This window comes from Typopeltis vanoorti, chromosome 10, assembly GCF_054136105.1.
Source record: "Typopeltis vanoorti isolate ZY-2024b chromosome 10, IOZ_Tvanoo_1.0, whole genome shotgun sequence".
In the NCBI taxonomy this organism is placed as follows: domain Eukaryota; kingdom Metazoa; phylum Arthropoda; class Arachnida; order Uropygi; family Thelyphonidae; genus Typopeltis; species Typopeltis vanoorti.
In genome coordinates this window covers 53,797,843-53,822,807 of record NC_143558.1, presented here as the reverse complement: position 1 = coordinate 53,822,807, position 24,965 = coordinate 53,797,843, and the positions used below count along the sequence as shown (strand labels likewise).

The following is a 24,965-nucleotide window of genomic DNA, read 5'->3' as shown; positions in this document are numbered from 1 at the left end:
TCCATTTGTTTGTTGTCTTCATATGTGTATTGTTGTTCAATTTCGAGAAGATCGTTGTCACTCAAATCTTTTGAATTTGAATCCAATAATTCTTTAACATCTTCTGCATCAACACCATCAAAACCAAGGTCTTCACCAATTGCAACAATTTCTTCAACCACATTGTTCACAGGATTTTGAAAACAACCTAAGTCATTAGCGCATTCTGGCAAAAGGTTTTTCCAAACAGCTTTCATGCAACTAGAAGACACTTGTTCCCACGAGTCATGAATGTTTTCAATTGTGTGTTTAATGTTAAATTTTTTCCAAAATTCTTGAGCGTAATCGCATTTTCTCCCATTGTTGTTTCTAATGCCTTTAAGAATGTCTTTTTAAGATAATAGGCTTTGAAAGTTGCAATGACGCCATGTCCATAGGTTGTAGCAATGATGTTGTATTTGGTCGAAAAAATAAAACTTTCACATTCTCACACAAATCATAGAGAGAATTTGGATGATCAGGTGCATTATCTAAAAGCAAAAGAGTTTTGAAAGCTAAGTTATTTCTCTTGCAATAAGCTTCAACTGCCAGGCAAAAATAAGACTTAAACCAATCTTCGAATAAACTTTGGGTAATTCAAGCCTTCTGTTCACCTGCCAAATTAAAGAGTTCTTGTTACATCCTTTTCAAGTCCTTGGGTTCTGATTTCGATAGACAAGCAGCGGCTTCAATTTAAAATCTCCATTAGCATTCCCTCCAAGCAGTCTTTTGATACTTTATAGCCAGGCTGCGCTGCTTCTTTTTCTGATATAAAAGTTTTAGATGGCATATTTTTCCAACAGAGGCCAGTTTCATCTACATCGAAAATTTAGCGGTAATCATAATCATTTTCTGTAATAATTTTCTACAGCTCAGCAGGAAATGTAAATGCAGCATCTTCATCGGAACTTGCAGTTTCATTTATTATTTTCACATTCTTTAGTCCAGCTCTAGATTTAAAATTTTCAAGCCAGCCTTTGCTAGTTGCGAATTTTGAATCGTCTTCTTTAAGTCACGAAAACAGGCTTAGAGCTTTGGCCTTGATATTATAGGCATTAATTGGAATTCTGTTTTGACTGCAGTCTTCCAGCTAAATAATCAACAGATCTTCCATTTCAGCCATTATAGCACTCCGGTTACGTGTGCATTGCATACTTGCAGAGATGCAACTTTACCTTGCTCGCAATACTCGTCAGCTTCGAATAAACTGGTCCGTATTGTAGATTCATTAACATATTCGCTGCCACATTCCTCAGGCATAGTTTGTTACTGCACGCCAAGCACTTTCACTTCTTCAAGGTCAGTATGAGTAATCTCGTAGCCGGCGGCAATCGACATACGAGTATATTTGTACCAATTCGCTGCCAACTACGAGTATATTCGTAGTTGGCAGTGAACATGTTAAAACCAAATTCGCTTCTGATCTTACTTTTATTATCACCATGTTTAAATCTTTTAATTATATCAAGTTTTGTATCTAAGGTACTTTCCTCTTTTTTTTTTGTTTAATGACCCGGTTGTGGGATTGTTCTTATTCTTCAAGATGATTAATGGGCTGTAAAATTTACGAAGAACATAATTTTAAATGCGTGCAACAGAACAACTGGAGCTTGTAATACACCCACTCTTAACTCTAGCAGCAAAGTAACTGGCTGGGACTCAGGTCTAGGAGCACAGCTGTGTGGGAGGAATGACGTCATCATGCTCATGTCACAAGGCTTGCATGCTTTTGTGTGGTAAATTTAAAGGAGCATTAATCAAAACTCTTGCCACATATATCAAGGGATTGGCGCAATTAATTTCGGCGTGTTAAGCAAGGGATACCTGTATATATAAAATCTAAAACTACAGCTACACTGTGTATATTGTAAGGAACTACTTGTTCCATGCTGCTTAGTAGCACTGACTTATAGTTATTTTATGAATGAACATATTTCAGAATGGAAGTTTCTGTTATTTGTCCTGTCAGTAACAACAAATTGGCAAAAGGATGAGAAATATAAAACTATATTGTATATGTTTAGTCTAAATAGAGGTATAACATATACAATATATTTTTACATTTCTAATCCTTATACAGTATAGCACACAGTAAGGGACTATACATTTCATGTTATTTAGTACTCTGGCACTGACATGCAGCTACAAACATGGCAAATCCGGTTAAAGGTTATCCTGAGTGTGTAGAATTATCACACCTCTTAATGATGATAACTGGTGGCTAGCACTTCTTATCCATATTTCTATCATATGCTTCACATTCGCATTTTGGTGAATATAAAAACACATCAAAGCCAGTAGAGAGAGAGGTGCAACTTCTGTTTATAAATAAATTAAACCATTCACTAAAGACAATACAGTAAAACCCCGTTTTTACATTCCCACAATTTAGTTTTCCCGCCATTTAAGTCATTTTCCGTTGGTCCCATCTTAAGGCCTATTCTTATGCTATATTGTTTTCCCGCCATTAACAACTTGATGTGGGCGTTATTTCCCATGATTTGCGTTTTTTTCTTGGGTAGCAATACTGATTTTCGACTCGATTTCTGCGGAAATCTAAGCATTTCTGTTCCCAAATGGCGTTGCTTTCGGCTGTAGTTTCGTTTCCACCATCATGATGACTTGCATGCTTGCAGCAGTAATGTAGTGATGAGTGATACTGTGATATTTCAATCACAGTACGAATTGATATTGCCGAATTTCTGCTATGTAATTTAGCGTGTGAGAGTTGCTTTTAAGTTGCAGTGGTGGATTATCCATCACCGCAACTTAAGAGAAAAAAGACAGAAAATGTATTTCGGTAGAAGAAAAGATGGCAATTCTGCGAAGTGTAGATTGGCATGCCAGAACACATGTGCATTTAGTAAAAGATCTTGGACTCTATGTCCACTTTGAACACGATAGTAAAAAACAGGTCAAGCATTGAACTCAATGCAAAGCAATATGGTGCTATTTCAAAAAAAAAAAACAATCAACAATTAAAGATTTTTTAAAATATATAAATGTAAGTAATTGTAAATTCATTTATTTCCAGTTATTAAATTTTGTAATCTAGTATGTAGACTAACATACTAGCAGTAAGTCATCTTTCAGCCTTTTTTTAATGCTTTTTTTTACATTTCCTGCTATTTACACTTTTTTTCCATCAGTCCCCTGAAAAGTGTAAAAAAAAGGGGTTTTACTGTATTAATAAATACTTGAAAATTCCCATTAATTTTATGTATATGGTGATAAACTAAGAGCATTAATTTGAAATATGGCAATGATAATTACTCTGCATTTCCATTACTTACATATTCTGTGCAAATGCCTTAATTTTCGATAAGTGAATTATCTGCCTTCGTCCCAACCTGAAAAACATCAATAAGATATATCATTTGCTATCATATCCTATAGTTTTACATTATTACTGATTTTTTTGACTGAGAGTTCATATCATATTTTGCTAATTAGCATATTTAAGAACATACAGATTGCAGTATGATCTTGAATATTACATACTCTGGTAAAGAATATCTGATATAGAGTATCAACCAATCTTATACTCAAAATCTATCACAAATCATTCAATCTTTCTGAAGAAACTGATTACCCTTCCTTAATTTATGAAACAAGCACTTATTTTTTTCCTCTTCTTTAATCTTTAAACATAAATTTTTATGTTACATATGTTTCAGAAATTTTCTGAAATAATTTATTTTATTAATTTTAATATCTAATCTGCATCATAATTTCCTGACCTGTGATAAAATATCCAGGTGAAACTTTCAAAACATTAAATTTGTATGGTTTAAATAAAACCTTATGGACAGTGATACTTGTATTCATTATAATTTGGAATGTGTAAGGTGAAATGAAGAAGATGGCTTGATGATAAGTCCGTGCTGCACCCTATCTCTACTGTTTAGTACACCTGCAATATAGTGAACACCGATATAATGAAATGATGCATTACAACAAAATACAACAAACTTGTTCTATAGGAGTTATTAAGTTCACTATTATAAACAGTAAAAGTTTAAAACCATCATGACAGCAAACAGAATTTCCTAGCAAATAATGTCACAATCAGAATACAAAGAAAATGCAAGAAAACTGTATGCTGACCAGAGAACAATGTTTATGTATGGCAGGAATTTTAAACAAAAACAAAAATGTTTGTAGGAAACAAAGTAAAAGAAATGGCATGAAATCACATAATGACAACAGAATACAAAACACAACATGAAAAAGTACAAATAAAAACAATAGCTGGAGGCATATAAGAAAGAACTAGAAGAGTATGAAATTATAAAAATAAACATGCTGAAAAGGATCAAAGCTGTATAGCTGAGAGGAGACCTCCACATAGCCTTTAAAGGAATGCAGAGAACTGACCAAGACTTCTGGGTTTCTGACCTAATGTCCAATCCTCATCTTCTCGTGGTGCTCCCTGTGGGGTATCTACCTGATTACTGAACGAACGAGGATGGGCTGGCAATTTGAGATTTAGCCAACCAAATTGTATTCTTATTGGCTTAAACCAGTATACAAAATGATGGGACAACATGACAAAATTTCATACCGGCTGGGGCGTCGCCCAGTTAAACAAGCCCCTCGCCAGGTAACCAAGGTGAACAGCGAAAAGTCAGCTACTGGAACAAATCTGAAAGCACAACCCAACTCAACATCACGAGAGTAAAAAAATCGGCACTATCAGCATAAGAAGCCTGAATGGCAAAGAAACGGAGCTAGCTGAGGAATTAGATAAGTACCAGATCGATATAATAGGGGTGACTGAAAAAAAAAAAAAGACAAAAACTGGTGAGATCTTTCTGAGCAATAAATACAAAATGTTATATTCATGCAATGACAATCAAGGAAAAGAAGGAGTAGCCATAGCATTCAACACTAAATATGAGGCTAATCTTTTTAAATGGCAGTCTCAAGTAGAGTGATATGGGCAAATATGAGAATGGGGAACTGGACAATGAGACTTATTTCTGCCTATGGTCCCACAGACGGCTCTACTAAGGTAGAAGTGGAAGAATTTTTTAAGGCTCTAGAGAAAGCTACTGACACAATGAAAAAGGAAAAGTTGGTGCTTGTTGGGGATCTAAATAGCAGAGTAGGAAGTGATTGTGAGATATACAAAAATATTTTGGGAAAATTTAGAGAAAAGAGCAAAGCTAATAATAATGGCAAATACCTGTTGGATTTCTGCTCAGGAACATTGACTGGTTATTACTAACACCATGTTCCAACATAAAAATGTGCACAAATTCACATGGAGAGAAAAGGAAAGGAATAAGAAAAGTCTCATTGATTATGTTATTGTTGATAGTGATGTTTTCTCCCTGGTGCAGGACACCAGAGTGTACAGAGGATTTTAAATTGAAAGTGATCACTATTTGGTCTCGAGCAGGATAAAATTGAATTTCATATTGAAAAGAATAACATGTAAGAAAGTTTTAAAACGAATAAAAGATGAGCAAATCTCAGATGTGAACTGTAGACTAAAATACACAAAGAGTATTGAAGAAAAAATGAAAGAGTTTGAGAACAGGAACCAAACCTTGGAGATTCAGTGGCAGAACCTTGAAGAAAACCCTGATTGATTCAGCCAGAGAGGCATGTGGTGAGGTTCAGCAAGGATAGAAATATCAGAAATCCATGGACACAAGAAGTAAAAGAGGCAGTGAAGGAAAAGAAGAAAGCATATCAAAAGTTCCTGGCAAATAAGTCAGCTTGTGCTCTTAGAGAATACAGAGACAAATGTAAGAAAGCTAAAGACTATGTAAACTAGCTAAACAAAAGTCATGGGAGGACTTTGGCAAGAACATACAAAATAAATATCAAGGTGGCGGCAAAATTGGAGTAGAGCTTACATTGTACCCATATATAAAAAGGGAAATAAAACTGAATGTGAGAATTACAGAGTATTTCTCTATTGAGTGTTCCTGGTAAGATTTATGCTAGTATACTTGAGAAACGGTTGAGAAGAATTGTGGAAGAAAAGCTTGGTGAAGAACAAGCTGGATTCAGGCCAAGTAGAGGCTGTCAGGATCAGATCTTCACTTTACAACAAATAGACGAGAAATCATGGGAATATAACAAAGATCTGTATTTAAGTTTTGTCGATTTCGGAAAGGCATATGACAAGGTGCCAAGAAAGAAGCTATTCAATAAGCTACAGTTATATGGTATCAATGGGGCATTATGTCAAGCAATACTTAGTCTTTATTTGAGTGTAAGTCAGCAGTTAGAATTGAAGGAAGTATACAGGAAGATAGTTTAATGTTAAATCTGGTGTGAGACAAGGATGTACATTATCCCCTCTGTCATTCATTATCTATATGAATCACATTATGAAGGAAAGTGGTATTAAACATGATATCAAAATTGGAGATGTTAATGTCAGCTCTTTGCTTTATGCGGATGATGGTATACTTCTAAATAAATCCGCTACAAATCTGCAAGATTCATTGACTAAATTGAATAACTGTTGTAATAGATATGGTATGAAGGTCAGCAATAAAAAGACAAAAATGAAAATAGGCAGAATCATTGAAAATGTCAGCTGTGTTGTGAATGGAGAACCTGTGGAATAAGTAAAACATTTCAGCTACTTAGTCACAATTTTTGGTGAAGATGGTAAATTCAATATAGAAATAGACAACAGAATCAGCAAAGCTGGTATGGTGGGAAGTCAACTGAATAAATTCATATGGAATAAGAGAGAAATTAGTCGGAACACTAAATTAGCTGTATACAAGACAGTGTTCAAACCAGTTTTAACTTATGGATCTGAGAGCTGGGTCAGAAGTAAAACACTTGACTAAAGACTAGAGAACGCAGATATGAGAGTCCTGAGAAAGATTAGAGGCATGATCAGATGGCATCAATGGCAATATCATATTAAAAATGAGGATATTAGGAAAGAACTTGACATTGTCAGCATCCAGGAATGAGTTAGCAGAGCTAATCTCAGGTGGTGTGGTCACTTAAATAGAATGGGAGAGGAAAGATTACCAAAACAAGTGTTCTCTGCCAGGTTGGCAGGAAAATGACCCAGAGGAAGACCAAGATATAGGTGGATTGATACGGTACAAAGTGCCTTAGACGATAGAAATATAAGATCTGATAAATAATGTTCGAGTCTTGACAAGTAACAGACTGATTTGGAGGAAAATTGTAGATAGGAAGTTAGTAATGAGGTAATTTTTTCATGTAGTACTATCATATCCTGTACACCCCTTGAGGGTACATGGCACGAATTTGGTGATGATGATGGATGGCCTGGAGATCAGAATTGAGGGCAATTGTGGTTGATGTTCTTTAGGTTGAGATGAGTTGTGTAGAGTAAGGTTTATCAAATGAAAGGGAAGAGTGCAATGAGCTGTCATCTGCAAAACTGCCCATCATTGGTTCTCCATCCAATTAGAAAGATGACTTGACTAATGCACACTAATCTTCATCACTGACTCCACTCCCTCTTTGTAACTAGAGGTGCCAATTATAAAGCTGAATGACTGTTGAAGTTTTCAGGTAAGTGATATTAATTTAAGCTACTGCAACATTTTGAATTTCAAATATAATTCTGTATTTTCATTTTTAAAATTTCATACTATTTTAGTTCCTTCTTATATGTTTCACATTATTGTTTGGATTTGTACCTTATGTTGTTGTTTTGTGTTCTTTATGTCTGGTTCCTGCAAATCCTTTGCATTCTATCAGCACTGCATGATTTTTTGCCCATTTCCTTTGTTCTATTTCCAGCCACTGTTTCCATTTCCTTTGCTTCATGGGAATGGAGCATGTGTGTGTGTGTGTGTAGGGGTGAGGTTATCAATCCCCCCCCCCCCCCCAATTCACTACAGTATATATCTTGCGCTGCACTAAAACAATTCTCATTTGGAATTTGACATAGCAAGTGTCTACTGTATTATTTATAATCTGTATGGACCATGTTATTAAGGAAGCAGTAAATAGATATTTAATATTGATATTAAGCATAGTTTTTTTCCTATATTGATGATGTTATCATTTTAAATGAATCTAGTACAAGTCTTCAAACAAATTAAATAACTGATGTGGCAAACTTGGTATGAAAATCAGCAATAAAATAATAAAAACTTTGAAAATAGCCAGGACAACATTCCCAGTTGGAATGTAGAACATGTTGCAAATTTTTATTTTTTAGGCACAATTTTTAATGAAGAAACTAAATATGGAAATAAAATAATACAATAAATAAGACTGGTATGGTGGAAAAATCAACTGAATAAATTTACAGACAGAAGAGAAAATTGTCTTGTGTGTTACCTAAAGTAACACACAAGACAATGTTCAATTTCAACATATGAATATGACAGTTCTGAGGAAAATCAGGGAAGTTAACAGATTGCAGGCAAAATTATATTAACATGTAGCTATCAAAAAAGAACTTTATATTAATATTCAAGAATGCGTAAACAGAGTTAATCTAAGATGGTGTGGTCATCAAACAAAATGACAAATGATTAGCAAAACAATTATATGAATGAAAAAAAAAATGGCAGGAAATAAATGCTGGAACAACTACAGCATTAAAAAAAATCTGCCAATTGTTTTTATTCCCCAAAGGAAGTCGGTTAGGCCATTAGCTCTAATTAACTTTTTTTGAAAATAGAGGGCAGACAACTCCACCCTAAGCCAATCACAGATAGCTGGCCTAAGACTATCAATGATTTTAACTCAAATTCAGGAATATGAGAGTATGGCAGATAACTGTCACATATTTGTGTTTCCTACCTTAATGATATATATTACTATCTAAAACATGAGTTCTAAAATCAATTTACTATAGCATAAGCACAATGGTATTCTAAAAAAAGTCATGTTACAACAAAGATGTGCACAAATTCACAGGGAGAAAGAAGACAAGAAATAAGGTCTCATATTTTCATCATCAGGAAGTCATCACCACAGAGATTACAGCAAGATAAAATGAAATTCAAGCTGAAAAGTAAAATATGTACAAAAGTTTAAAAAAGAATCAAAGTTGAACAGGCTTTCAGAGGTAACTCTAAGATTCAAATATATAAGTACTACTCAAAAAAGAATAAAAGGTTTGGTTCTTGTTTCCGAACTCTTAGTGACTAAGAGATTATGAAGAAAACACTGACTGATTTAGCCCAAGGAGACAATTAGTTAAGTTGTTTGCAAATATAGAAAAATCAGAACTGTATGGTTGATTCAGGAAATAAAAGAGGGGAGCCTGGAAAAGAAGAAAGAAAGTAACAAGCAAGTAAGACAGCATGTGCTCCAAGAAAATACAGAGAAAACTGTAAGAAAACTATGCAAAAGTAACTAAACAAAAGTTATGTGAAGACTGATAAGAATATAAATATCAGGAAGATGGCAAAATGTTGTTATGGAGATAACTCAAGCTTAGAATTGGGATAAAGAGTACTGTAAAGGAAACAGATATGATAAACGTGAATTAAAAACTGAAGATGAATATTCATCTCCTAGATGTCTGCAGTAATTACTTTGAAAGCATGTTAAAAGAAACAAATAGTGACTGAACAGCAGTTGAACATAGTTAAATAATATTCAACAGGAATGAATAATTTCAGTAGAGCATCCTTTCCTTCATGCTTACACGGTGATCAGAATACATCATGAAAATTATGGAAACAACTACCGTGTTAGAGTAAAACTTTAGTTTAATATAAACCAAAATAAACACTCGATGTTTCGACCTTCACATGAAGGTCATCATCTGGAGTATGCACATATATACAAAGAAATACAGAGAAACAAGCTGCACTACAATCTTGGCATGCTAAAGTTACTGACCAACCATTACAAGTACTGGCCTTGCCTCTGGTGGAAGAAAAACAACAACAACAACAAAAAAAAAAACGCTTACTACATCAAGCTAGAGTCCTATTATTATTATCTATTAGATGATTAAATTAAGCTGGAGAGCAACATGTTTACATAAAAGGAAAAAAAAATTACTTAAATAAGTATTACTTGATAAAGGCCTAAACTTTGCAGCAGCACCTAGAAACTGTTAATAAACTGAATGTTATACCACATAGAAAGAGGCTTTAAGTTTCTTCCAAATAATATAGCTGATAAAACTTGTTAAGAAACCAGCAATATTTTGAATAAAAAGAAAATCATATGTAGCAAATCTTACAAAAACAGAACTAGCAGCAATCAAGTCATTAAAAGCTAATCAAGATATAATTATAACAAAATTGGACAAAGGTAATGCAACGGTTGTCCTTGACAGATCAACTTACATCCATCAGATGAACCAACTAGTCTCTTATAACAGAACCTATCAGCTTGTGAACTATAATCCGAATAACAGGATAAAGAAAAAACTGTGAAATTACTTAAGTCTGTCACTTCTTGGCCATAAGACACTGTTAAAAAACTTATACCCCATTACACCCATTCTCCCAGAATATATGGTGTTCCCAAGATACACAAACATAACGTTCCACTTCAAGCTGATAGTTGAGGGAATAGACAGCCCTAATTATCACCTAGCCAAGAAATTAGCATCAACACTCAAGGAGTTTGTAGGTCATTCTCCCCTCCTATATAAAGAATACACAACACTTTATAAACAAAATTAAAAACATAACACTCGGCAAAGATGATTTTTAGTCAGTTTTGACATTTCTGCTCTTTTCACAAACAAATGTCACAATTCTTTTCTTACAGAACAAATTTCTGCCTGACATTATGGCTCTCTTCGTCCAGGTCCTGATTGCTTCGTGTGGCAAAATAAATTTTTATCTACAAAAAGAAGGTACGGCCATAGGCTCACCTATACCCCCCCCCCCCCATTGCTAACTTTTATATGGAAGCTATTGAACAACGTGCTCTTGATTCCTTTACTCTAAAACCTGTGTGGGTGAGATAAGTTGATGATGTTTTCCTTATCTGCCCACACAGTCGCCAAGCATTAAACTCATTCCTTAGCCACCTGAACAAACAACATGAGCGCATCCAATTTACTACTGAAATTGAAAATCGCAACTTACTCCCTTGCCTGAATACAATGGTCACACATCTTCACTCAGGCTGTCTATCCTTCACCGTTTACAGCAAACCTACACATACTAGCTGTCTGTACATGCTAACTCATACCACCACCCTTTGCAAACATTTGGAGTCATTAACAGCCTCAAAAAAAAAAAAAAAACCCCAGAGCTATAACAATTTGCTCTAATGAACAAGCTCTTAAACAAGAATTAAAAATTATTAGTAATACATTTATAAATAACGGCTATAGCAAAAATGCTATTAATAAAGTTCTTCATAAAACTTCATCAAAAAATAATTAAAACCATATTAACCAAAAATAATTAAAAACACATTAAAACCATAGCTACCCCATACATTAAAGGGTTATCAGAAAAAATTAACAATCAGATATCTATCTGATTGTTAATTTTGATTAGAATAAATCAAAATCAATCAATTCTGATTAGAATAAATCAGAATCCTACACCATTATAATCTTAATGTCGCTTTTAAACCTTCTTTAAAATTATAAAAACACATTCAACTCCTCCAAGGATCCTCTTCCCCATTGGCACATCCTGGAGTTTATTGCATCTATTGCACCTGTAACTTACCTTATATTGGGAAGACTAGACGTACAATCCCTATCTGTGAAAAGGAACACCAATGACACATTAAATTTAATAATTTTGGTGAAGCATGCCTCTCAGATCAAGCTCTTAACACCCTACACCAAACTCATTGAAAAAGTACTTGTTCTTTACATCATACAAAAACTTGGTATGAACAGAAATTTAAAGAAGCCTGTTTGAGTTCATGTGTGCTGTAACCAGGAGATCGAGAAGATAGTCTGGTTGTCAACCCCTAGAAATAAACAGGCTAAAGTCAAGGCACCCTCCAATCTTAACAGCAAAAAATCTTGCAGAGACAAGCTTCAACATGAAGGAGAAGTGGAAAGAATCCTGGTGTAACACTTCAACAGGGATCTTCCATGAATTAGAGGACCCAACACAGATACCTTTGGGTTTTGACCTACCTCGGAAAATTGGTCTGCCCTTAACCGAATCCGCACCAACCATGGCAGATGTGCAGACCACCTTTACAAATGGGGCATGATTGGCTCACCCAGGTGCGACTGTGGATCACCCCACCAGACAATTAATCATATTACAGCAGAATGTGTCCAACATGCATACAGTGGAAACCTGTCAGACTTCATCCATGTGCTTTCAACATGCACTTCAACCAAGTGCAGTTGATTGGATAATCAACCTAGACATTCAGTTGTAGCCTATTCTTGATTCTTGAGTGTCTCTTTTATGACTGCATTATGTCTTATTATTGTACATATGTCTATTACTATGTCCATATATATTAAGGATTAATGTAATGTAACTTTTCATATGTGAGCCATACGTTAAATAAAATAAAGAAGCCTGTGAAATTTTGATTAACCATCCTAATTTAACAATAATGATGGCATAAAAATCCCAAGAATTTGGATGGCACACATTCAGCCCAATTAGTTTCCAGCAAACTCAGACTTTAGGACTCTAAGCAGCAATTTTTCAGCTTTTACTGGCCACTATCCATACAGGTTGGTTGTAATTTATATGTATACTTATATAAGTAATTTTACTTTTATTTATGTAAACATGTTGCTTAGATGTAGCAAGGTTTTTCTCCCCCCCCCCCCCACCAGAGGTCAGGCCAATAGTTGTAATGGTTGGGCAGTAACTTTAGCATGCCATGTAGATTGTAGTGCAACTTATTTCTTTATATATGTGTGTATACTCCAGATGATCACCTTAATGTGAAGGTCGAAACGCCAAGTGTTTATTTTGGTTTATATTAAACTAAAGTTGTACTCTAACTGTAGTCATTTCCATGATTTTCGTGATGTATTCCGCAGAACATAGTTTAATCAACATCAATGATACCTTTCAGTTGAAAAGGCTGGGTTCAAATCCTATCTGAGATGCAAAGAACTTTTATCAGGTTTTTTTAAAATGAAGGGGAGTTAAACAATCTTATAGAGTTAGCAGGGTTCCCTGTAAAAACTCAAGTCTTCATTCAGCAAAATAGGCAAACTGACAAGAACACATTCAAATTAACAAATACAGTAGATGATGCAGATAGGAATAACCAGTCCATCATGAGCATTAAGCAGGTTTCGAAGAAGTCAAATTGCTCTGCTGTGACAGACTTTTGAGACTAACATGAAAACTGAAGATGAGAAACTTGAAATGTAGAAAGGCTGTTGGAAGAGATGACATTTCACCAGAAATGACCAAATATGGAAGTATAAAAGTTTCACAGCAGTTTCACTGCATAATTCAGAAGACATAGTCATCATTATCATTAATTTCCTGATATGTATCGCAAAGAAGTGTTCAATCTACTATTACAGCAATACATGATTAAGTTTACAATATTATTAATTTACTATCAACAATTTCATTCCAAATTAGTCTATTATTTGTCAGCACTTCAATATTGTCAAAACTAACGTTTTGTTTTTCTACAGCACTTCTGACTGAATCAATCCATCCAGATCTGAATCTTTCACTAGATCTGCATATCTTGGCATCAAACACCTGTTTTGCTAACCATTCCTCTCTCATTCTATTTACTATTGAAGTAATCATACCACCTTTGATTAGCACTGTTCACATATTCATGAGCAGTGCTAATTAAGTTCCTTCCAAATATCTTCATTTTTAATGGGATTCTGCCATTGATGCAATCTGTTCAGGCCCCATTTTATTTTTTCTTCTAAGAACTTTTATATCTGTGGTTCCAATCTTTGATCAAGTGCTTTATTTCTAATCCAACTCTCAGATCCATAACTTAAACCTGGTTTGAACACTGCCTTGTATACTGATAGTTTGGTATTTTGGCTAATTTCTCTCTTATTTCATATAAATTTATTCAACTGGCTCCCTGCCATACCAATTTTGCTTATTCTGTTGTCTATTTCCAGATTTAACTTACCATCTTCACTAAAAACTGTGCCTAAATAGCTGAAATATTTTACTTGTTCTATAGGATCTCCATTCAAAATACAGCTGAAGTTTTCTATGTTCCTGCTTATTTTCATAGTTTTAGTCTTTTTATTGCTGATTTTCATGCCAAATTTGTTACAGCTATTATTCAATTTCGTTACTGAATCTGGAGACTTGCACTAGATGTGTTTAGGAGTACATCATCATCATCATCTGCATAAACCAAATAGCTAAGTGTAACATTTCAAATTCAAATATCAGGTTTAATGCCACTTTCTTTTATAATCTGACCTACATAGATGATAAACAAGAGTGGAGATAATGTGCATCCTTTCCCTATCCCTGATTTTATATCAAACAAATTGTAATGTTCCACTTGTATGTCATTTCCAGATCTACAAAACTTAGGTACAGATTCTTGTCATATTCATATGATTTCTCAACTATTTGCCTTAAAGTTAAAATCTGATTGTGAAAACCTCTATTAGGCATGAATGCAGTTTGTTCTTCTTCCAGTTTCTCTTCCACAATTTTTCCCATCCTCTTTTCAAGCATGCTTGCAGAAATCTTACCTCGATCACTAAGTAGAGAAATTCCTCTGTAATTTTCACATTCAGCTTTATTCCTTTTTTTTTTTTTTTAGGTGATGACACCTATGAGAGGTTCTGCTGTTAATCCTCTGGAATTCGACCTCCTGACCAGTCCCTCTGAATTATACAATGTTGCCACTGCAAAACTTTTATACCTCCATATTTGAACATTTCTGGTCAAATATCATCTACTTCAGCTGCCTTTCACATTTTAAGTTTTTGACAGCTCTTTCTAACACTAGTATTGATATGTACTCATTTGTATTCTTCTTGAAAATTTTCCACTACTGTTCTGTCTCTGCTTGTTCCATTTAACTGTTAAAGTAATTATTGTAGACTTTTAGGATATCCTTACTACAGTTTTCATGTCACCTTTATCATCTTTGATTCCTATTATAGTACTCTTTCCTGTGTTTCTAAGTTTTTTTCAACATCCTCCAGAACATTTTCCCACCTTCCTGATTATTCTTCTATATTACCTGGTTACCTTTTATATTCTTATTGAAAACTTTTCATGACTCATGTTGAGCTACTTCACCACATACTTCCCTATAGCTGAATCAACGTTTTTTTTTTCACAGTTTACCACTGAGACTCTAAGGTTTGGCTCTTGTTTTCAAACGGTTTCATGCTTTCTTCAATAATGTTTGTATAGTTGAGTCCACAGTTTACCTGTAAAAGCTGCTCAACTTTAATTCTGTTCAAAACTTTTTAACATACTGTTCTTTTCAATGTGCTATTCAGTGTTATCCTACTTAAAACTGTATACGCTTGTATCCTGAACCAGCATAAAGATATCACTATCAACAATAACATAGTCAATGAGACTTTTCTTATTCCTTGTATCTCTTTAAGTGAACTTGTGAACATCTTTATGTTTGAACATGGTGTAAGCAATGAGTAGTTTGTATCCTTACCAGAAATCCAGCAAGTACTCATCATTATTTGCCTTTCTCCAAATTTTCCCAAAATACTTCTATATCCTGGTACTTTTCCAGTTCTTCTGGAAGCTCAATTCCCTTCCCATTAATACTCCTTATATTGATGGTTTCTATCTTCAGTTCTTCTGATGTTGGGTTCATTTTTCTTCTAGATGTTGAACATGAGTCTGTTCCAGTAGCTGACTTTTCACTGCTTGCCATATTTCCTGACAAAAAGAATGGGGACCTTATTTAACCACAGGAGATGCCCCAGCCAGCAAATGAAATCTCATCATGTTACATTATGATATTATTTGTGGTTTAAGCCAATAGAGAGTACAACTTAATTGGCTAGGGCCCTCATCCTCATTCATTCAGTATCCAGTGGATACCTACTAACAAGGGCACACCACATTAGTACATAATAGAGCTCTCACAGTGCCCATCTACGAAAATGGAAATAACACTGAATGTGGTAATTACATAGCAGTTTCCTACTGAGTGTTTCACGTAAGATCTATGTAAGCACACTTGAGAAAAATTGCTAAAAAACTGGGGAAAAGAAACTTAGGAAAGAAAAAGCAAGCCAAATTCTGGCCTGCTTGTACTTTCCTGCCAAATACTGATCCTACTATGAGGATGTCAGGGTCAGATTTTCACCATAAGACAAATAGTTGAAAAATCATGGTACTATAATACAAGAATCTGCATTTAAGTTTTGTAGATCTGTAAAAGGCATGAGACAAGATGTCAAGAGAAAAGCTATTCAAAACACTACAATTATATGGTGTAAATGAGATATTATATCAAGCAATACACACACTATATATGAGTTGTAAGTCAGCAGTTAGAAATGAAGGTGGTACAGAAACATGGTTTAATATCCCCTGTTATTCATCGTCTCTATACATACCACATTATGAAGTTCTTTCACCTAATATTAAACCTAATATCAAAATTGGAGTTGGTAATCTCACTTCTTTGCTTTATGCAGATGATGTTATACTCAAAAATTTGAACTGGACATATTTCAGTTCAAATTTATGAGTATAGGGATTGACTTGCATGCATATACACTAATGCTAGTAAGGAGAAAAGCTATCACTGGTAGATGTAGCTGGACCAAAAGTTATTGGTATTAGTTAGAAGAGAATATTCTAATGGGAATAAAACATAATCAGCTCAGTGTATTCAGGGAGGGTAGGTAAGACTGGAAGGATGGGAGGTTTCCTATGTTTTACTTTAATATGATAACCTCATATGTGAGAGGTTGCACAACTTCTAGTACATTAGTACTACATGGGGAAGAGGAAACTTGTTGACATTTAGGCCTGGTGAATTGTATACTTTGGGAAATATATAAGATAGGGGATTGCTCCAGAGGGCAGCACTAGAAGGGATGAATAAGGAGTAAAAAACTTGTTCTGTGGTTTTGGAGTCAAAATGTTAAGGGGTGTTGGGTAGTTGCTGCACACGTTTCAATGGATTTAACAGAGGGTGAGAGAATTATTGATGCCAGTTCAGATGAACATTGGCAATGAAAGTATTTGCAGAAGATGCAAGGAGAGGAAATGGAGTTTCCCTCTCCTTGCTGAATGTATGAGAACTGATGGAATTATACTGGTGAGAGAGAGTGTGTGCTCTCTTCCTGTAATGAGCAAAGTTAGGGAGCTCTTAGGGACACTACTAGAGATGAGAAAACAGTATTCAATGGTTAAGTAGGTAGGTTTGTGATTTGTTAACAGCTGTTCACAGATAATGACTCAAGAAAAAGAGAAATCTTAATTTTTTTTATTTTATTTATTTATTTTTTTTTGGATTCCAAGAAAGCCACAGTTGCAATGTGCTTATGCCAAGAGAGGTTTGATGACAGAGAGCAAAACTGGAAGAAAAATGGTTCTTTTTTGTGGGAGATAAGGCAGAACTGTGCTTTGCTAGTGTTGAAACTGTCTGAACCCCACAATGAATAATGGTCTTGAGATCAGGATTTAGGGAAGTAGAGGTTGTGGTGATTTGTATAGTACAATGTTTGTTAAACAAGGAGAGTAGTGTGCTGTCAGCAAAGCTGTATATTAGGTTAGCAGTCAACTGAAGTAGGTCACTGAGATAGAGAAGGAAGAGGATGAGTAAGAGAACAGCTCTGTGGGACTCCAGCATTAATTGCATAGTTAGAAAACAATTCACCAGTGGTAGCTTGTAAGAATTTGTAGTGGTGGGGCTGTAGCAATAAAAGTAAAAAAAAAAAAAAAAAAAATCGATATGGATTGAAAAAATTATATCATTAATAAAACATTCACAAGTAGTATGCATCCAGAACTCTGCAAGTCAGTTTCAAGTCATGGAACTGACTAAATTATAAATTATAAAGATATAAATTAAATGTTAGAATTAAATAGAAAAAAGAAAAACTGCACAATATTTACCTACGATAACGACATTAATTTGTATTGTTTGTGCTTGTGTAGTAGTAACGTATCTTGAGCTGCAATACTACTAGCCCAAACTGCATGTAAATCATGTGTTACCCCACTAGGTAGTGGTCTGTATTGAATGCAGCTCTACTAGCCTGCACAGAATACTGACTATTGCAAAATACAACTATTGCTACAAAATGAATTATATAAAATAGTATCGAGTGGTATTGTATTACAAACAAGAAAATAACAGTTTTTAGATAAATTATAAAAATTTAAGAATGGTGATAATAAAACAGGCCCTTTCATTTTATCATTTTATGCTGGAGGGGCTGCAGCCCTTATGGGTGAGCTGCCACTGCAATTAACTCTTAACATTCACAAGTAGTATGCATCCAGAAAGCTGCAAGTCAGTTTCAAAAGTCATGGAACAGACTAAATTATAATTAGACATCTGTGCCAGACCCAAGAGCAGCAACCAGAGACTTGCATTTTCCATGGTATTTGTCCAGAGATGAATGACATATAAGCAGATTCAATGTTAATCAACAGTGGTGGAATTCATGCTGCCAATAATTTATTTGAGCACCTTCAAGGTAGCACAAGAGTTTAATGTTAATTGTTCTCTGAACTATGTTACTAAACAGACAGCAATGAAATAAATGTAAAAAGGAACACAGAATGAAAGTTTACTCTAGAGAACACATCTTTAGAATGATTGGAAAAATTCCATCAAGACCAGGAGAATTTTTGCTATCAAGTTTGGATAAGATTATTCTGATATTTTTTTTGGTGGATGGTCAAAGAGGACATTGTGTAGTTAGTGGAAAGGTTGGCAGTCAGGGTCAACCATATAAGAATTAGGTTTAATTTTTCCTGTGGATAATGATGCAACAGAACTATCCAAGTATAGCAGTGACGGAAGCAATGTCAAACAGAAGTTATGACAGACATTCTTAGCAAGAGGCATGACTGCATTTAAACTAGATACAAGCTTCCTGCTTTTAGCACTTTTGAAAAATCTGTCTTGGAAGAGTCGATAGTTTTCTTTCAGCTATCCCATGCTTTGGTATAAGCAGAAAAAGAAGATGGATGGGTTTTCAGTAAACAGTGAAAGAAACGGTCCTATTGGGCAAATGTGTAATTAGAGTATCTGAAAAAGCAAGTTGTTTTTTTTTTCTTTTTCAACAGTGAAGTGGATTCTGAGATTGTGACTGTTGCAGTGGCGGTGGAGGAAAGAGTCTAATGAGTCTGAGCCATGTTGTCAAACACTTCATCATTATAACTAAGATGAAAAGCCAAAAGGCTATTTTTTTCTGGCGAGGTTAATATAAGTTAAGGGGATAAACACTGGCTGAAAAACAAGAAGGGATGTTTATCCCCTTAACTTATATCAACCTCGCCAGAAAAAAAATAGCCTTTTGGCTTTTCATCTTAGTTATATACTATGTTATAATGTAATAGAGTGACACACCTTTCGGTCAATCGTATAGCAAAAGTATGTAAGTTTTCTTCACTTAAACTCTGATATTAACTAGGTCTAGCTACTCACTGATGAGACCTCAAAAAAGGTTGAAACCGGTCTGGGTAGTGACCTCTCCTCATAATGAAAAACAGTACTACATCTCTTAAGAGCTGGGTTTTACATTATGAGAAAATATCAAGAACAGTGAGGAAGCTTGCTTCACCTTTGCAACGAGTTGCCGTGGTGTGGCACTACCAAGTGGTCACTTATGCTTGGATACGCTGACAGTTCGTCGGCATGAAACGTTACAGATCGTAGTGTTCGATCTTAGTTTCGCTTACTGGCTGAAAAACAAGAAGGGATGTTTATCCCCTTAACTTATACTTCATCATTATATCTTAATCAAATAGAAGGTTTGAGACTGGTGGTATCGAAGCTTTTTTTTTCTCTTTTTCAAAATGCTCCATACAGAAATTGGCCAGAGGGGGAAAGCCCACGGAAGTGTCTTCTATTTGTTTATATAAGGTGTCCTTCCACGGACAAATTAAAAAGTTCAATAGTGTCAGGGGAAAGCGTTTTTAAGTAAATTAAGAGTGTCAGAAAGAGGAATACTTGTAAATAAGGAGATAACATCAAAGCTTCCCATGATATCATTATTGTTTAAAACTAAATTCTGGATTAAAGACTTGAAATGAGTGGAATTTTTTTTTTTTTTTATATAAGAAGTGGCCAGTAATTTTTGGCTATCAGTATATCCAGCAGGTGGTGGTGTGTGTGTGTGTGTGGGGGGGGGGGCTACTTAAAGTTGAAGTTTTTTAACAACTTCAGGAGGCCAAGATGTGACATTTTTTAGAAACCTCTTAACAGTTTTTTCTGAAACTTAGTGGGATCATAATCCAGTGTATAAGTGGTGCAGCCTCCAAGTAGAACATCCATTTTTCTATTATAATCACTGGAAATGAGGACAATGGTACATCACCTTTGTCAGCTCTCATAATAATTATGTTGTTGTCTTTGCAGAGTTTACATGTACCTGTACACTCTGGTGTCCTGCACCAGGGAGAAAACATCACTATTAACAATAACATAGTCAATGAGACTTTTCTTATTCCTTGTGTCTTCTCTCCATGTGAATTTGTGCACATTTTTATGTTGGAACATGGTGTTAGTAATAACCAGTCCACCTCCTGAGCAGAAATCCAACAGGTATTTGCCATTATTGTTAGCTTTGCACTTTTCTCCAAATTTTCCCAAAATATTTTTGTATGTCTGACAATCACTTCCTACTGTTCTATTTAGATCCCCCAACAAAGACCAACTTTTCCTTTTTCATTCTGTCAGCAGCTTTCTCTAGAGCCTCAAAAAATTCTTCCACTTCTACCTTAGTAGAACCTTCTGTGGGACCATAGGCACAAATAAGTCTCATTGTCCAGTTCCCCATTCTCATATTTGCCCACATCACTCTACTTAACACTGCCTGCCATTCAAGAAGTAGCCTCGTATTTAGTGTTGAATATTATGGCTACTCCTTCTTTTCCTTGATTAGAAGTTCCATTAGAGACCAAAATATAACAATACTGGAATCCTGATAAATAATAGTCTAATTTGGAGGAAAATTGTTGTTAGGAAGTTGGTTTTCATGTAATACTATCATAGTATCCAATCACTCATTATCAGCACATAAATAAGGAATTTGATGATAATGATAATTTCATGTGGTAGTACCATCGTATCATATATACTTTTGAGGACAAACATATATCAGAAATTTCTAATACAACTTACTCATTATTTGAATCACATATATACTGATAGAAATCTTTATCCTGCTTCAACACTTTTAAAGGTACAACTTCTACAATATCAGATGAAGAAGTAACTCCAGATAGCTGACCAAGCCAACAGTTTACTTCAAACATGAAATCATGAATATCTTTGGTATCATCTCTACGCCACTTACATATAATATACCTGAAAGGAAAAAAATATTTCATATCAGTATAATGGAAGTAAAATTTAAATTCTGTAAAGTTGGAGACATTTTATTAAAAACATCTAAAGCAATTAAATTAATTAGGAGTATTATATTATATTAAAATGATTTTAAAAATTAAATATCTGATTATCATTTAATGTCCTCACGGTTAACCTAGTGGCTGTGCACTTCACAACCATATGCCTGGGGAAGGAGTGTCCTAGGTTCGATTCCTATCGGTGATATGAGGAGCTGAAGGATCTTCCTCAGCCACAGCCAAGTTAGCCAGTCGTGGGCGTGGACAGTAGGGTTTTTCCCCCAGTTTATCCTGGGGTTTTTCATCCTGCAAAGCATTCAAACCGGCCTTGAGAACTCAACACTACAAGACATAGGATACACTAGGGTGTAGGGCTGACCACCTATCCAGTGAACAGTTTGAGGTCCGATGATTAATAAACTCTTGACACCACAAGGTAAAAGAGGGTGTAAAGAAGATGAGATGAGATTATCATTTAATGGTTATGTTTTAATGATTTCTTGTAATGCATATATACAAGGAAATAAAGGGGTAGAAAATAATCAATGAGGTTCCATAACTTCATATAAATATTTTAAACTAAAAAAGATGAATATTTTATTTTCTGGGTCATAAAACATCATCAGTGCAAGCTATGCTATTCAACAATCAACAATTAAAAAAAATGCAACATTTTTTAAAAATTCTTTAGTGTATATTTTTTAATATAACCATCAATCAGAGTTAATCACAACTATAATATTTATAAAACCAACCACTTTTCTCTCTTAAAATAAGTGATTCAATTAACACATGACAATGAGAGAACAACATGCTTCTGCTGACATGCACATGTGTGGTGAATTCCAAACTGAAACTTAATAATTATACAGTAAAACTCCGTTTTTACGTTCCCGCAATTTACGTTTTCCTGCCATTTATGTCATTTTCTGTTGGTCCCATCTTAAGGCCTCCTATTCTCATGATGTATTGTTTTCCCGCCATTAACAACTTGATGTGGATGTTATTTCCCGTGATTTGCGTTTTTTTTTCTCTGTGGCAATACCGATTTTCGAATCGATTTCAGCAGAAATCTGCGCATTTCTGTTCTTAGGTGGCGTTGCTTTCGGCTGTAGTTTCGTTTCTGCCATCACGGTGACTTGCACGCATGTAGCAGTACCGTAGTGATGAGCGATACTGTGATTTTTCAATCACAGCATGAATTGATATTGCAGAATTTCTGCAACATAATTTAGCGTGTGAAAGTTGCTTTCAAGTTGCGGTAGTGGATTATCAATGTTAGTAACATGGAGGAAAAAAAAAGACAGAAAATGTATTTCAGTAGAAGAAAAGATGGCAATTCTGCGAAGTGTAAATTGGCATGTCGGAGCATGTGTGCATTTAGCATAAGATCTTGGACTCTCCGTGTCCACTTTGAACATGATAATAAAAAAACAGGTCAAGCATTGAACTCAATGCAAAGCATCTGGTGCTAAGTCAAAAAAAAAAAAAAAAAAAAAAAAAAAAAAAAAAAAAAAAAAACCAATCAGCAATTAAAGATTTTTTTTAAATAGATAAATGTAAGTACATTGTAAATTCATTTATTTTCAGTTATTAAATTTTGTAATCTAGTATGTAGACTCACATACTAGCAGTAAGTCATCTTTCAGCCTTCTTTTAATGTTTTTTTACATTTCCTGCTGTTTGCACTTTTTTTCCATCAGTCCCCTGAAAAGTGTAAAAAAGGGGTTTTATTGTACTTAACTCTTCAAAAGTTGCAAAACTTTGCTATTACAATATTATAATCGCTTTCAAAGTTGCTGAAATTCAAAATTAGCAAACAAGATGAAAGGAAAAAATTTGGACATATCTGGTGACAAAAAGTCATTAAAAATGGTAGTGCTGTGCATGTTTTGTTCTGTGGTATTAATTATTTCAATTTCAAAATCCTCTACCATGAATTCTACACTGGTGAAGTAGTTAGCCAAGCATTACTCTTTTTTTTTTAACATGCATATGAGTAACTTTGTTTTTGAAATTTATTTAAATTTCAAAAACAAAGTGAAGTTCATCTCTGTAATCAATGACTTAAATGACTATACCAATATACTATTTCATTTTAACTTCTGCTTTTAAATTGATATTCAAATCTAATTACAGTAACAAGAAGAGATAAACAAGCACACTTCAATAATTTTCTTATATACATTGATTACAAATTGTTATTTAAATAAATAGATAAAAGATACCTTTCAGAATTTGCTGGTCTGCTTGTACAAGGCTTATTAATACAAATTTTCTTAAAGGCACGATACATGAGGTACACTAAACCCACACTGAAGGGAGTGAAGATATCAAACAGCTTGCATACAAAATGCCCATCTGTACCATAAAAAATATAAGTATATAAATTACTAACTACTTAAGTTATTAACTCATTAATGAAATTGCTTAAAGCAAATGAATCTAGAAGTACTGTAGATTCAGTTGCTTTAAGTATTAAATTATGTACACATAATTTGATTTTGCCTAATTGTGCAACTAAAGTAACAAATTTTAATAGTAATTATAAATATCAAATTTCATTAAATTTTACCACTCCACAGAAAAATTATCATAATCATTCTGAATATTCTGTCAAAAGAAATGATTCAATTATGGGCCAGAAAAAAAATTCATCTTTAATCTAGTTTTACAACAAAAATTATTGCACTACACTTATATAAGACAAAGATATACGACACTCTAGGGTTGTTTGAAGCCTCCACTATCACCCGTGATGTGATTCGATGATTGTTCTTCACCAAATCAGTAACAGTGACAATGCTTTCCGAGTTTGAGTCGATGTGGGACAGCCACTTCTCTCATCATCTTCTACTGACTCCCATCATGAAATTGCAAATACCACATGAAGATGTCACATCAGTTCAGAGCCTCGTTTCCATATATTTTTTATACCATTTCTAGGGTTTCTGTAGCAGAAAGAACAAAATTTAATTACAATTCTCTGTTCGATTTTCATATCCATGACATACAAAGAAAATGTACTTTACACCATAACTCTCACACACACTACTGAACATAAACTAACCTTACTCTCTGGGGATGTAGACTGGTATTACTTAATTAGTGCATTTGTCAATAGATCACTTCAGTGCTGTCAGTGCAACAAACCAAGTCCTTAAAAAACTCATGGACTGCACTGCGTACATTCTAGTAAAAATATGCTATGAGATTTAAGTCGGTAACTATACTGGCCAATGAAGTTTCATATATAGCTAGCATGAAGCTACAACTTGTGCTGGGCACTATCATCTCAGAAAGTGAAGTTACCATCAACATGTCAGAAGAATGTTAAAATCATTCTCTGCATGGCCTTCTAACATTTATGAACAATGTTCTTGATTTCAGTAGCATATATATAAACAAACATTATGTAATCTGTTTCATTAGACCATACTGGCCTAATGAAACAGATTACATAATGTTTGTTCTTGAAGATGAACTTCTGCTGCCTAAAATTGAACAGAAAAGAACAAGCAAGAGAAG

General features: G+C 34.5%; 1 protein-coding gene across 1 annotated transcript in view; it reads right to left on the bottom strand.

The window, feature by feature from the left end:
• Cmtr1 (Cap methyltransferase 1) overlaps nt 1–24,965 on the bottom strand; it is a 378,564-nt gene that overhangs the window by 127,147 nt on the left and 226,452 nt on the right. The window contains exons 13-15 of the mRNA XM_090398617.1: nt 23,666–23,798; nt 21,211–21,396; nt 3,312–3,368 (exon numbers count right to left, since the gene is read on the bottom strand). Coding sequence (XP_090254743.1) covers nt 3,312–3,368; nt 21,211–21,396; nt 23,666–23,798 — 376 coding nt within the window. The remainder of the gene's footprint in view (nt 1–3,311; nt 3,369–21,210; nt 21,397–23,665; nt 23,799–24,965) is intronic.